General features: G+C 36.7%; 1 protein-coding gene across 2 annotated transcripts in view; it reads right to left on the minus strand.

The window, feature by feature from the left end:
* The window catches only part of plxna2 (plexin A2), a 555589-nt gene that overhangs the window by 27590 nt on the left and 512442 nt on the right, over positions 1-15557 (minus strand). For both annotated transcript variants that reach the window (XM_008116576.3, XM_062978633.1), the window contains one exon: positions 15424-15527. In XM_008116576.3, coding sequence (XP_008114783.1) covers positions 15424-15527 — 104 coding nt within the window. The remainder of the gene's footprint in view (positions 1-15423; positions 15528-15557) is intronic.

A 15557-nucleotide genomic window follows, 5' to 3' on the forward strand; every position in this document is an offset into this window, starting at 1 on the left:
ATTTCTTTGTTGGCGTGTTCTGTTTCTGAAGTAAAAGACTGGAAAATTAAAAGACATATTGAAAGCATTCTTAATCAATTTGATTTAGGATAACTTTTGATCCAATAAAAACTAAGATTCCCAAGAATTGTAGCAACCCAATTAAAGTAATAACGCACTGGGAATAAAACAGCTATAATAATGTTATGGACCGTAAAGCATTCCTATTAAACATTTTTTATTTTAACCATTTTTATGAACTTTAAAAGTTTGATTTACAGCAGAACAAGTCATAAAATCATCTTTCGGGATCTTAATGCCCAGCCCCACAATTGTATTGAAAAGAGGGAGGGGGAGTAAAACTGGGGAACTCAAACTATAAATGAACATTAACACTAACGAGATTTTGTTATAGCAAGTTTTAGTGGTAGCGTTTAATTTTACCCTCCCCATAAATCTGAGAATCACAAAGTCTTCATTAACAGACCCTTACATTTCTACAATTTTTTATTAACAACATCATAGTAGAGAATAGTTGGGGGAATTGCAATGGCAAACTCTTCTAGCTGAGAAAACTATCTAACTTGTGTTTTATTTAATTGACTTTGCATGAGTGCTCACCCCTTCAAATCATCTATCGCTGGTATCCAATTGTTAACAAGCTGTTCATTTTGTAGGTACATAATATTCAGGCCCCGTCTAATAAAGTACATAAGCACACATTAAATGCTAAGAACACCAGTCCTTTCCTTGAAATTTGTAAGTCTAGGCAAAAATATTCACATTTTATGGAATCAGACCAGTACCCAATTTTTCCAGAAAGAGGTCATTGAGTTTATCTTCTGGAGTAACTGTATCATAAATTCCGAAAGTGCATCAAATTGCTTCTTAAGATATCTTGTCCATTTTACTTAATCCGATTGGAATTTGCATTGTATGTCTTAACATAATTTGTTTAGTATATCTATGGTGACTTTGCAGTCTTCCTTGGCACAATTCTTTCCACTGCTCTCTTTCTGACATATGAATTGATTTCAGGAAACTTTATATTCATCTGGTAATACTTTCAAAGTTGAGACAGCACCTTCTAACATTCTCAACATTTCCCATTTCTTGGTATATTGCTTCCTTCACCTCTCAGTTATACATGATTATTTTCTCATCTTCAGTGTACTGGGCAATTTCTCTATGTCACTGTCCTTTTGGTAATATCTCTGCAGGCCCCATTTCAGGTTTTCTTTCTCTTTGAGCTATTTTGTGGGTGATCACCTAGAAAGAAAATTTTCACTGTAGCCAAGCCACCTGTTTATGCCACTTTGTTGGTTCTATGAATTTAACTCATTCATTTACTAGTTCAGTTATTAACCTTCTATTTTTTATTGATTTCATCTAACATACTATATTCCCCAATTAACTCTGAAATTAGAAATATCCTTTGGAGAATTATGTTGTCAGAATTCATTACTACCTTTTCTTCTGTTATGTTCAGTAAAACTGCTGCCTGAGAAGAAATACCATCACATAATAGTCACACTCCCTTTTTTCCAAAAAAAGAGAGTTGTGACTATTACACAGTGGCAACTATTATGCGGTGAAAACAGTGCAGGTGTGCGGGTGAGTGAGGATTCACTCGCCCATGTACCTGCACCCTTTAGAGCTATGGGGCTTCCCTTGGCTGCCAGGTGAGGGAATCTCCATGGCTTCAAGGGGCTGGCAGCCTTAATTCACTTGCATTGGCAAAAGCATGGTCAAGTGAATACAGGGTACAATTATTATGCGAGGAACAGGAAAAATCCCAAACTTGGCACCCGCAAAATGGGGTATGCAGTAGTGACTATTATGTGATGAAATATGGTATTGGAATTTGAGAAAATGCATCACATGAGTCTATTGTTATACATGCTGATCTGTTCAGTTTCTTTGGGTCAGTAGATAGGCAAAGGGGGAGAGGGAGAACTTAATTTTGGTTTTGAAAGGAGAAAAATAAATAGTGAGGCTGGGAGAGTGATTGGTGTATTTAGCAGATGAAGTCAGGGCTCTTTCAGAATGTCAAAATGTTTAGGCTTTTTCTGACTGAAAAACAGGTTCTCCCCTATATTGGCTGATCGGAAGGGTGTGGATATATAGTAGCCTCCTTCAGTAACTTCTTCTCTTCTATTCATTGTATTTTGCAGTGGGCTCTAATGTATATGGTTGCTTATAACTTAATATAAAATATTATTTGGGATGAACCCCCCTGCATTTCTTTAGTGTGCTACTCGTGTAATGCTGGGCTCCTCAGTAATTAAGAAAAAGTTTTAGCAACCATCTCTCCAATATTCTTCTCTCTTGGCTTCTCACTTCTCCCTTCCTACTTTCCCATTCTGCTTTTTTCACCCATTCCATTCATTCCTTATTGGAGGATTTGATAAGTTGGAGTTTGGAGCAAAAGGATAGAGGCATATTATTTATTCATGTCATAAATAACTTTCATTTAAATAATCTACCCAGAAGCAAGTTTTATGTGTTAAGTATGATAGAATGCTCTATCCATGTATAATTAGACAATGTCCTCCAGATAGTCCTAAAGATAAAATCTTAGGTCTTTATTGTATATTCCTTGCCTTTGCATAATTTTATAAAGTCCAATTTTTAGAGCTAGGTTTCATACATTCAAAATATAAGATGGGTGTAGAGAACAATTGGGTTGTTAGATATGTAACTGTTTAAACTGTTTAAACTAGAGGTGTCAGCAACTGAATTTGGGACCCCATGTTTCAGTATGTGAAACATGTGCTCTACTAATTATCTTTGATGATAATTAGTAGAGCTTTGATTGATATTAGAGAAGCAGAAATAATTCACTTTCACAGAAAAATATTCTGCATATTTTCTGAATCTCTCAAATAATTTCTGATTAAAACTTCTTCAGTGACCAATCTTTGTACTTGTCTACTTATTACTGTATTTGTGGTAGGTCAGTGCCTTCTAATTTAAATAAACCACTTCTTAGTAACCTTTTATAAAGAAGAACTGTAACTGTGGGGTAGAAAGGAAAAAAGAGATGCAAATGAACAACAAATTGAAGACACTGTAAGTTGAAATTCTATGCTTCAGGAAAGCTTTTCCCAACCTGACAGTTTCAGCCATGTTTGACTATCAATAACCAATTTCATTAAATATTGAACTTTGTAGTTCACACAAGGAGGAAAAAAAATTCAAGTTAGAGTCATGCAACATTAAAGGGAGAAAAAGATCATTTTTGAAGGAGCTAGTAGCAAAATGTTCCCTGAGGTCAACAATGATAATCTCCATGCCATTCTCAAATCCTATGGTCCAGTTCTAAACTATTTCAATCAGTGAATTAATTGATAACTAAACTAATTAAACAATTTCAACTATGAGCATATATGGTGATTAATTAATTTCCCAATTTCTAACATTTAACATTATCAAATTAATTTTCAAACTTAATATTCTAAGCTCTGTTTCCCCCAGATTCACATTTTTAATTCTCATGACACATGAACACATCCAAATAATACGTATATATTCCCTTGGTCTTGCATCATCATGTATTGTCCTTTTTCTATATAAAAGTAACATATCGCATTTGCTTTGACAGTACTTGCTTCTTTTCTCTTTTCCACAGTCCCTTACTTCTTTTGTTTCCATTCCATGTTGTTGATATTTTCCTCATTAGTACTGTCCTGCCTTCCCTCATACATCCATTTTTTTTTTGTGCTGAAGGGTACACACATTCAATTCTTCACACTATGGGGGCCATCCTTCTTCCAGTCATCACACCCTTTGTCACACTACTACCTTCTCAATAAACTCAGTAAGGAAAAATATTATTTTGTTTAAGCTTTTCCCCAAAGGGTATCGAAATTAGGATGGGCATGCACAAGATTCCTCAGTTTTTCCCTTGTGTCTTTATTTTGAGTGAGAGAAACAGGCAAAGGGTTTTTCTGTAAGTTTCACTGGAGTCAACAGAACTTACAACTGAATAGATAAGAAGTGGATAGTAATTTATTTTTTTTAAAACTATACCCAATGCAGAAAATCCCCTTGCAGTTCTCTCTACCTGCTGCTGAACCCCATGTCCCTCTTTCAATCCCTTTTCTTCCCATGATTAAGACTAAAATTGCAAGTCTGCTCTTGAGTGCTTGAATTGGATTGTGTCTTCAGAAGCATTATAAGACAAAATAAAGAAATTCTTTATGCCTAAAGCAAGGTTTTCCCCACTGGAAACCCTGTCAAGTGGCTGAATTTCTCTCCTCTGCCTCTGAACCCCACTCCTGCCAAGAGTAAGACTGATGTGGTAACATTTTCCTGTAGAAAGGTCAATCTCCCTGATGACATTGTCTCACTTTTAGTAGGCACATTTTGCCTAGCAGTCTGTAACTGACATACGCATAAGTAAGTTACATTATGTGGAGTGAATTATTCCCCATTTCACAACAAATGTTTCACATACAACAGTGTTCCATATTGTAGCTGTGTACTGCAATTGTGCACTGTAGATGCATATTGCAAAATGGCATGTGTGTTGTGTAGTGTTGGCATAACATACAGTAGCTCTCTCTAGATTTATGCTACTCTGAGTGGATTATGAATGGCTACTGTTTTATAAAACTTCAAAAGGCGAAGAGGTAGAAAAACAAGCATTCAAAAGTGAAATGGAGGACTGAAAATTAGAAGGATTATAGCAGGCTTGTAAGGCATTGTACAGCACGGACATGATGAGGGGGAAGAAGTGGACAATGCTAGACAGCGGCACATCCGCAGGGTCATCAAACAGGATTATTCATGCCACTCCTACTTAGAGATAACTGAAGTAATTGAATTAAGCATATATAATTCTAGAGGTAATACATTGCCAGAACAAAAAGAACATTTATGAGAGCCAATGTGAATTGCTACAGTAGTTTGAAATGAAACACTGTGATGTAATTTTTTTTTTTAAAGCAGGAACACTTGCCACCAAGATAATAGTATATCTGCATGGAATTCACCTTTACCACTAAACTTCATTTGGGGAGGAACATTCTGATTGCTTTCTAATGGCAAGCTAACACCTTTTAAGGAAGTTCTTCAGAAGATGCCTTTATAAAGTCTGCCAGAATTTTGTGACACCAGTCAGGTCCCCCTGCCACCTCCCCCATGTTCTATAATGCCCATTTAGAAGGAAATGAAGGTGGCACATTCGGATCAACAGGTAAAAAATATGAATACTCTATGATAGAGTATGTGCTTCTCCAGATGTTTTGGACTTCAACCCCAGCACTTCCGAACAGCTGGTAAGCTGGCTAGGATTTCTGAGAGCTAAAGTCCAAAGCACTCAGAGGAGCACAGTTTGAGAAAGACTGCTCTATGAGATTTGTGAAAACATTCATTAAAAAAGTAACAACTTTATGCTACTTATTATTACTATAGCAAACCCTCCACATTCACTGGGCTAGGGGCAAAGTACCTCCATGAAATTTAAAATGGTGAATGCTATTTATTTTAGCTCAGATAATATTTCTCTAGGAATTTCTAGGTTGTCCAGCACCACTCTATGGTCAGTCTCTGCCAGACGTTGACCATTAAATCATGCGGGAGGACCTACACATGTCTACAGAAATGTTCTGTCTACAAATCTCTAGATCAGTGGTTCTCAACCTGTGGATCCCCAGATGTTTTGGCCTTCAACTCCCAGAAATCCTAACAGCTATTAAACTGGCTGGGATTTCTGGGAGTTGTATGCCAAAACAACTAAGGACCCACAGGTTGAGAACCACTGCTCTAGGTCCTTCTGTGTGCAGCATGGTCAATTTCCCATGAAAGTTGACCATGGAATCAAACTGAAGGACCTAGAGATTCCTAGAGGGAACATTTTAATCAAATTCACATAAACCAAACCCACAAATGTGGAGGGCCAACTATAATATGAATAAGATGCAGTAGGGTGTGGAGTAAAGATATTTGAATTTGATAAGCACCACAGTTAGTTCTAGTTATTTCGTCTTCTGTCACCCAATTTATATGGCTTAATTCCAGTTACTGGAGTATAGAGACAACTTACACACAAAACGTAATGATCCCCAGGGCTTTGTACCATTGCTTTAGAGATGTAGTTAAAAAAAAAAAAAGAAGGAAGTTGCAAATATCCATGTCATACTTTAAAAACCATGGACAAATATTTCACATTCTTAGCCACCAGTGTCAGATTTTTTTTCTTTCCTGGACAACTAAGCATTCAGGGATTTCTCTGGCATCATTTCCACCTGAGGCTTAAGTAGAATGTGACTTCTTGTCAGCTAAAGTAACATCTAATGTAAAACACACATTTTTCTTCATTCAATTTCACACTTATTACATTAGGGCTAAACATGCAAAACCTGGTTGATATCTTTTTGATTTTATTCATACAGCTTAACAATGCCCAGATACTTTGATTTAATGAGCTAAATTTATCCCAGCTGGATGTCTTATAGCATCCCTGCTTCTAACTTGAACCATGTGAAACTTTAACACATTGTCAGGAATGTCTAAAGTAATGTCTCCTAAACTTTTGCTCAACGGTATCCCATTAACGGATAGTGTCCTTTTCATGTACCACATGAATTAACAATTGCATGGATCTTGTCTGCAAGTTTTACACATTTCTAAGCCTTTTCCAATTTCATGTCCTCATTATATTTCAGAACTATATGAAACAATTCACACAAAAAGTGCCACTTATTCACTGAAGTTTTATCTTGATCTTTAATTTCTGATTGGTCTCGTAAGTCAGTGGCACCTAATTAATTTTTAAAGCTGTTTTATACTGTTTTTATTATGTTTTTGTAATGTTGCTTAGGAGATTTTGCCTTGAAAGGAAGCAGGTATATTTCTTAAGCAAACAAACAAATGAAAAAATGAATTCTTGTTCAATTCATATGAAAAGAATAATGATAATGGGTTGCTAGATAAGGTATCTAATTTTTGTCATTTTTTATTTTTCTTTATCCTTAATTTTTAATTGGAAGTAGTTTCTAATCTCTCACTCCTCGGCTCTTTCAGATTCCCAATGGCTTGGTTTGGTCTTTGAAATTGAATTTATACATGTAATTATACATTTCAGTGTGGAATTGAGGGTAAGGTAAAAACTACTGTATATATTCCACTTCTATTTTCCTGAATCTTTCAATCTGTTTTCAGAGCAGTCATATTTTTACTCTTGTTTGTTCCAAACTGATAATAAATGGCATATTTTAAAGTTTTTGCTAATCTGAAAATGAAATGAATGAGCATGCTGGGAATTGATGGCTTTTCAGAACAGTAATGAGAATTCTGCAGTGTTCAGTATGTGTGTCTCAACACTATGGGGTCCTTTTAGGGTCACACATGTATTTGGAGAACTGCTCCATTAGAGGTGTATTCCCTGCTGGCCTGCCCTATGCTCTTACACAGTGGTTCTCAACCAGGGGTCCTCAGATATCTTTGGCCTACAACTCCCAGAAATCCCAGCCAGTTTATCAGCTGTTGAGAACCACTGCTCTTATAGGTTTTATTTCAACTGAGTAAAGGCTATTCATCTCAATTATAGATTGCACCCAATTCTTATGCTGGTCACAAAACTGGTCACCAACTGTAATAATAATAACAGCGACTGACTTGATTGATGGACTAATTAAGAAAACAAAAAATGAAGAGCTGAAGGGATGCTTATAGTTTCCTTCAATTTCTATAGAATGAGATACACAATCACACACAGTTGGATACTTTTATACTGTTGTCCCCATCAGTACCTGGTGTATGCATCTGCTTTAGCATAGATGCTACACACTAAAATAATGCTGCTGAAGAACTGTAACATGATGGATTTGTGCTATGAATCTTGGATTGTGAGCAATGATCAGGATTCAGTTGAGACCAAGATCCTGAAATACTAAGCACTGAGGGAAAGAGTTTAAGCCATATGATGAGCATAGCCTGAGCTGTGGAGTAACTGTCTGTTTGCTCTACATAGATGTTAAATTCTCTTTCCTAACCCTGAATGTCTCAGGGTTACCAAACACAACCAGAAAGCAAGGATAAGAAGTGTGGTCTTATTGTGCATTTTAAGCTCTTGTTAAGCACTTGGGTAAGGAATATGGGGGAAGATTTTAACATGCAAGAGACAAGTCCATCAATGAGCTTCTTCTCTGTTGATCTGGTATAAAATGAGTTGCTAATAAACCAAGGATGTTGGGACTTTCAAGGTGAAAACAGCACTGTATTCACATTGGTCCTTTCCAGTTCTTTCACCACAGATGTAGTATGCAATATAAATGTGTGTGCGTGGCTCACAATTTATATCAGGATTGGGCAACTGTCTGATATTTTGAACCCCACACATATATCTTTCCTGAAGTCAAAAAGCAATAACATATCCCACTTTTAAAAAAATTAAACCCAAAATGCCAAAAATTGTTTTAGCTACCCACACTTTCCTGAAAATCAAGAAAAGGCTAAATAGTATGACTCTAGACACTCTTGGCACTCTTGGTCACAGTTGCCACGTGAGAACCAACAAAGAATACTTGTAGTCATTTTCAGGGGTAGCAGTTACATAATTTTATCACAGTTACCCTAATTGCATAGTTTTAGCAACTATGCCTTTAAAGCAATCCATACTTTGGGACTCAATATGTTAGTTTGCCCCTTCAAACTAACAACATCCTTTTCATACAAAAGATTGTTAGTTTTAAGCGGTTAGGAATACCCATCTATTATAATGAAAGGAACTGTTCTCAGTTCAGCGCTGTAGGCACCTGATGATCAGCCTGTACTGCATTGTCTGATCTTGAAGCTTCTGTAAATTTGATAACTAAAAACTAAAATGCTTCTATGACATTTAAAAGGAAAATGTGTTAGACAAAACCCCTGCAAAACTGTGACTAATGGGTGGTAAAGTGTCACTTAGATAAGAATTCTGTTGCAGGAAGGCCAGCTGTTCACTGCAGCTTAAGCAATCTTGAGCTGGGCTGCTAAACGATCTGGTACATGCTAGGAAAGGATTGTGCACATTTGGCAGTAAATTATTTCTTTTTCAGGCTTCTGAAATGGAAACAGCCATTACTGTCATTTGGGGCAACAGACTGATTAATGGAAGGAACAAGTCAAAAGCATAGCAAAATACTAGTATCTCTGAAGTGTATGTTCTAGAATCTAACCAGTTGCTCCTGAATACACAGGTATAACATTGCTCCTGCTTCTACGTGAGAGTGGGTATCTCATGGCAAATGAGCAATGCAGTTTAATTCTTTGTATGATACTGACATAGTTGATGATAGCCTCAGCTACAACTAATACAAATGCTTTTCACATTACCAAAGGGATTTAGATATTCTTCTTTCCAATCATTTTAAATGGAAGCTGGGATTTCTGAAGCGAAGGGAATTTGTGCTTTTTAGTCACTTAGCTACTTGTGAAAATCCTTACTTCTGCACTCCCTTTAATAACAGCTGAGGTGGATTTGCAAACCTTAGCCTGCATACAATATAATTATTATAGCAGTCTGTAAACCCAGAGCTGCATGTCTGCATTTTGATCTGCAGGCAAAACTTGGGCTTAGACAGATAGATAAAGGTCTGGACCCTGCTTAGCTGTGAAGATCAAAGGGTGAATGCAGACAAGTCATAATATTTTAGTTTTACCCACTTTTCAGAGTAGCTGTGGAAAAAATGTGGGAATGCTTTGTACCTTGAAATGTGCCTTGACAAAATGCTAGATATTCTACTGAGAAGAATATGATGGCACTGCTTCCAATGATATAGTTTTATATTTGAAAATGTTTCCAACTTAGAAAGACATGCCCTACTTAAATAAAGATTTGTAGTATCTCACCCCAGTTATATCTGAATTATAAGGTGTCACAAGTGGAAGCCAGAATTGATATGGGGAAGTACTTTAGGTGGTGGGAAAGATTGCACTAGGATCAGGAAAATTTTGGCCCTCAGGAGGTTAATCCCGAGCAAATCTGGCTTGTGGAAACTTATCCATAGAGGATAATATATCTATAATATTATAGGAGTTGTCACATATCATTGAATTCCTCCTGATCTGACCTAGATGCACAAATTCTTCCTCATACCTCATCCAAAATAGGAAATAACAGAACATTACAGATATAGCCTGAGATGACTTCTATGGCTTCATAGCTGCCTGAGGTCAAGTAATGATCAATGAAATGTTCTAATTGAACATATGTTAATGGAATTCACTGGTGCTAGCAATTTCTATCACAACTTGAACAAAGAGCAGCTCTCTGGTCTTTTCCAGTTTATTAAATTAGGGTAATCTTCACATATGGGGATGGATGAGACCAAACATATGGTCTCTTTCTTGACAACATCCTTCTTGCAAAGAAGAAACATTTTCCTCTTAATAATAATTGCAAATCTTTTATTTATGCCCTGATTTCTGTGTGATCTGCAGTTTTTATTGTTATAGACACCAATGGGAAAACTTTCCATAAAGTTTAGTGACCTTTTACAAACGTCTCCTTTTTATTCACTTCATCCCCATACTGATTAGAAGATTAGTATCTTCCACTGTGCCATTCAAATGTGGAAGCCTCAGGCAAGTTTTCATCAAAATAGGGGTGAAAAACATCACAGTTGTCCCCTTAGCATAGAACTGCCTACACTGGGTAAACATGTCAATCCTTTCCCCCCAAAGTCAGCTCCATCTCTCTATCACAATCTTAAAATTTCAGTACCTATGAACCAGCCAATGTTTCCAAAAGTCCAAGGGTATATATTTTTTTTCTGTGGGATGAGACACAGTCACTTATTTATGATGTTCTATTTATGGATTCTGTAGTTCAAAAGAAACCTCTCAAGGTAGCTTACAAAATCCATAAAACATCAATAACGTGCAATTAAAAGCCAATTAACAATTTAATAAGTAATAAAAACCAAACAGTAAGACTAAAACCAATGAAAGTCGAACATTAAAATCAATCACATACTAAAACCAAAGAACCATCAAACAGACCATAAAAGTATCGGGAGAAGGCCACTGAGAATAAATCTGTGCTTAAGGGCTCTTTTGAAGGACTTGGAAAGAGGAGGCCTGATGCATCCTTTTTGATACCCAGTTTTGTAACTGTGATGCTGCCACTGAAAAAGCCCTGCTCCTCATGCTTATAAGCCACATTGTTCTGAAAGGCATAGAAACCTATAAGGCTTTGGCCAATAACCTCCATGTTTGGACACAATCGTAGAGAGGCAGATAATTCTACAGATAACTTAGTCCTGAATTGTTTAGAGATTAAAAGTTAACTATATCATTTTAAATTGCCTTGGAAATATACTGGCAAACACTGCAGTTGTTTCAGTAAAGACGTCACATGACTCGAACACCTTGTATCCACTTGCTTGGGTGATTGCGTTCTTCACTAGTTGAAGATCCTGAACTATTTCTAATAATTAATTGCATATTTATCCACAGATAAAAAATCATTTGAAACTATCTGCTTGTTGAATTCTAATTTTTGCATGCCTCTTGCTAAGCTATGGTAGGAGGAACAAGTGTAGGAACCTACACAGTGGTGATGCTTAGGCTCTTGGGCTCCCTGTGTAAGAAGGTCATTTTTGCTCTTTCCTGATGATTTTCTACAACAACAACAACAACAACAACAACAACAATAATTTGGTTTTATGAGTGGATAGAAATGGCAATCAGTAAGCACTGCAGTTCAGCTAGGAAAATGTTTAAGAAGAATTCTGGGTTAAATGGGTTGCTAAAAGAAGACTTCCTCAAGTCTATGCCAACAATAATAGATGTGAATGAAGAAAGTTGTACAATTAGCCCTCTGTGTTTGCAGGTTTGACTTTTGTGGATTTGATTATTCATGGATTTGATTAAAATGTCTCTCTAGCAATCTCTAAGTTCTCCAGCACAAACCTGTGGTCAGCTTTCCTTTATAAAGTTGACCACAGAGTGACACAAGAGGACCTAAAAATTCCCAGAGAGATGTTCTCAGAGGTAAAAGAATAGGAATTTTTATTAATGTTTTTTCCCCATTTTTCTGGAGGTCCTCTGCTCCTAACCCCAGCAAATGCGAAGAACTGACTGCATTTTGAAAGTGGATATTTGTTTCAAAACAAATGGGGAAATGTTTAATATCTTGCGCATTTTGTTCTGCATACAAGCTACATCTCATAATGTCATGGGACATTTTTTCAAAGACTTTAGGAAACTGAATTGAGGATAATGTTCAGTAGAGATAGCCTGAAACAGGTATAAAGCCATAGTAAAAGGGATTTATGACAAAACAATATCAGTGTTTCAAAATCCAAGCCTTACAGTATTTTGATCAAAGAAGGAGTATACTGATTTTCTCACTGAGAGGGACAAGTTGACCAGGAGTGAAATAAATCTGTTTGTGGAGGCTGAAAAATGTAGTGATAAGGGAATAAAATGATCTGGTTCAAGACACGTAAATATCTGGAATGGTACTTCATGGTCAATGTCTAGGAATCTATTACTGTAGAATTGCCACCACTAATTAGCAGGTGGAGGGAGGGAGATAGAAATAGGCTTTCAAGATTAAATTTCTATTCCTCTCCTGGAAGGCTTGACCAGAGAGTAATTAAGACTGCATACCTATGAAAATGAGAATGTGTTTGAGTGAACTGTCAGTTAAATGAAACTATGCAGAAAAAACAAAGCAATAAACAATATAATGCATGTAGATAGATTTCAACACATTTCAGTGGAACTGGTCTTTTTCCATTCTTTTAGGGATAATTCATGCTAGAAGTAGAGCAAATAACATTTACTATTTTTTCCTCAATTGCATTCTGCCCTTTCTCTGAGGAACCCATGGCAACATACGTTTCTAAAATCTATGACCCTGACACTGGAAAGATAAAGTATTGCTTAGCTTTATCAAAAATAATTCTTCTTTCACAATATCAGGATGGTATCAAACCAATTTAATAGTGCAAGTGGCTAAAGTCATAAGAGAAACCCCAAAACTGTTACCTTCTTGAGAACATCTTTATTTTCCCACAAGAAAACTTGATGCAGTTGCAACATACTCAGTTACCTTAAGCTTTCAACCCACCTTTCACCTATCAAATATTTCAAGCTATTGGTTTATGGCAGATGTTTTGGACCTCCAGTCCCAGAAATCCTAATAGCTGGTAAACTGACTGGGATTTCTGGGACTTGTAGGCTAAAACACCTGGGGACCCACAGGTTGAGAACCATTGGTTTCTGGGGTAAGTGAGACCTATCTTGACAAGGGCTAAGTATACTCTCTCATCATCATACACACTCTATTTCAAGCTAATCTGCCTCTGAAAATTCATTTAATTCCTAGGCCATGCAATTCTTTTCAGGACAATGTCATTTGCACACATTATAAGGCCCAGTCATTTAGCTAAACTGAGCTTATTCTTATACCTGAGGAAATATTTCAAGCTGAACTGAATTCTGAACCACAGCACACAGTAACCTGATAGGGACAAATTCATATAGAACATGTTTGAAAAATCCAACATCTATACAGACTCTTTGACTTTACAAATTTGGCAAAACTGATATCAAATATTGCTGAATATTGTATAGTTAATACGTTCCTGTCAGGCCATCTGCATTACCCAAATTTAAATCTGCATACATATAAGTTAATTGTAATACTAATGAACAATATTCATATTTCTGTGGAAAGGAATGTGTTGTAGGCAACTTCAATCATAATCCTGGAAATCCCACAATGAGCCATGTGCCCATCTGACTGGTTTCTAGGGAGCATTGTGGTTTCAGAAGAACAATGTATTATGGAGCACAATGTCTAATAATCATAAGAATGAATAGGAAGACTAGTGTAAGAGGAAAGCAAGGTGGTTAATACAAGGAAGATATGTAACTTAACTGTGCAAAAGGAAATGCCTTGGGATTTTGTTTGCTTTAGCAATAAAGAAAGTGCAATCTCAAGGAAGAGGCAATGGAGCAACCTCCCTCCCTGCTAACTGTGATGAAGACCACATTATCCAGCTTAAAATACTTCTGATTTTTAAATTGTATTTGTTGGTTTCCCCTTTTCCTGCTTTACTTCTATGTTTCTGCGTACATAGAAGTACACATAGAAGTATCTGCCCAGCAACTGTGATTAACTGTGCATCTTCCCTCCTGACAACTGAACTGAACTGATGATGTTTAAAATGTGGGTAGCAAATTACTGACAATCACTGCCAGACATAATTCAATGGGAAACCACCACATAGTTGTGGTGAAAACTGAAAGGATGGGATGATCTTAAAGAAACAATTGTGAGAAAATCTGTTCCACTTTAGAGAACACTGCCACCAAATACGGTAATTAGTCGTGATCTAATTTAGAACCACAAGGGTCTAATAACACCCTTAATCTTTCTCATAATCCAAACTTGATAAAATCAAGACACCTTTTTGAATTAAATTTCAAGTATCTGTTTGTTCCACAGTCTATCTCCTATTCTTTTCTGTTGAGCACTTTAAAAATTATGAAGTGGGAGTTTTAACTGAATATGAATGAAATGTTTGCTAAGACAAAAGACAATGCAGGTAGGGTTTCCCCTAGAACTGGTACAGTTCTACTCGAATATACAAATGTCCTGTGTTGCATTCTATATGTTGATAAGTGGATAGGCCTGGCTGAAAAATCATATTGATGTATCTGCAACATGTGAAGTCTTTTTTAAATCACGTGAAGCCTCTGCTTGCATGGTTTTACAAACGATGGAAGCTCTTTCTTTGGAGGCTTTTAAACTGAAGGGGTACTTTGATTGTGCTTTTCCTGCATGGTAGCGGGTTGGGCTAGATGGCCCATGTGGTCTCTTCCAACTCTATGATTCTATGAAATGGAATTACAGTGTAATACAATGTTGATTGGCTCTGTGGCAAAGCAGAGAACAGTGCTAATATAGTCACTGTATGAACTTGAATCAATGGCCTACAAAACACGCTAGCTTTCCTAAATGGGGCTATAGTATAGCTTTGTATCTGAACTGTTAATAAACAATTGCCCCATGTAGCCTGATATTCTTGTTATGACTATGATAATTCAGCAGCATAATCTCCAGCTGATAAGCCTCTTCTTCGACAGTACGTACCTCTGTCACATTCCAGACCCAGGTTTCTAGCATGCCAGTTATTGTATTGGCCTCTACATCCTTTGAGCTGGGAGCACAGCAATATGCTGTCTGTCTTATGAATGCAGCTGGCATTTTTAATTTAGTCAATTTTCAGCTCTGCTTGTTGCTGTGAGATGTGTGTCAAGGCTATTTTCTCCTCTAACACATGGACACATTGAACTATCCGCTTTATCAAAAGAATGATTCTTTCTGCCTGTCTTATTAGAAAATATGCTGAAGAATTAAATTTCTGGGCATTTAGCAAGTTTTCCCCTGTTATCTTCCATTCATTTCTGCAGGCTACATGCTAGGCTTTACTTGCTCACCTGATAATGAATCAAGGTATTTAGTCGCTTCCAGTCACCCTCAATCTTGGTGGTTATATCTTCATCCTGAAGGACCACACGTGCTATTCGGCCCTGGCGCCACTCTGCAAAAGAGTAAAAAAAAAAAAAAAAAA

Source organism: Anolis carolinensis, chromosome 4 (genome assembly GCF_035594765.1).
Source record: "Anolis carolinensis isolate JA03-04 chromosome 4, rAnoCar3.1.pri, whole genome shotgun sequence".
NCBI classification, from domain to species: domain Eukaryota; kingdom Metazoa; phylum Chordata; class Lepidosauria; order Squamata; family Dactyloidae; genus Anolis; species Anolis carolinensis.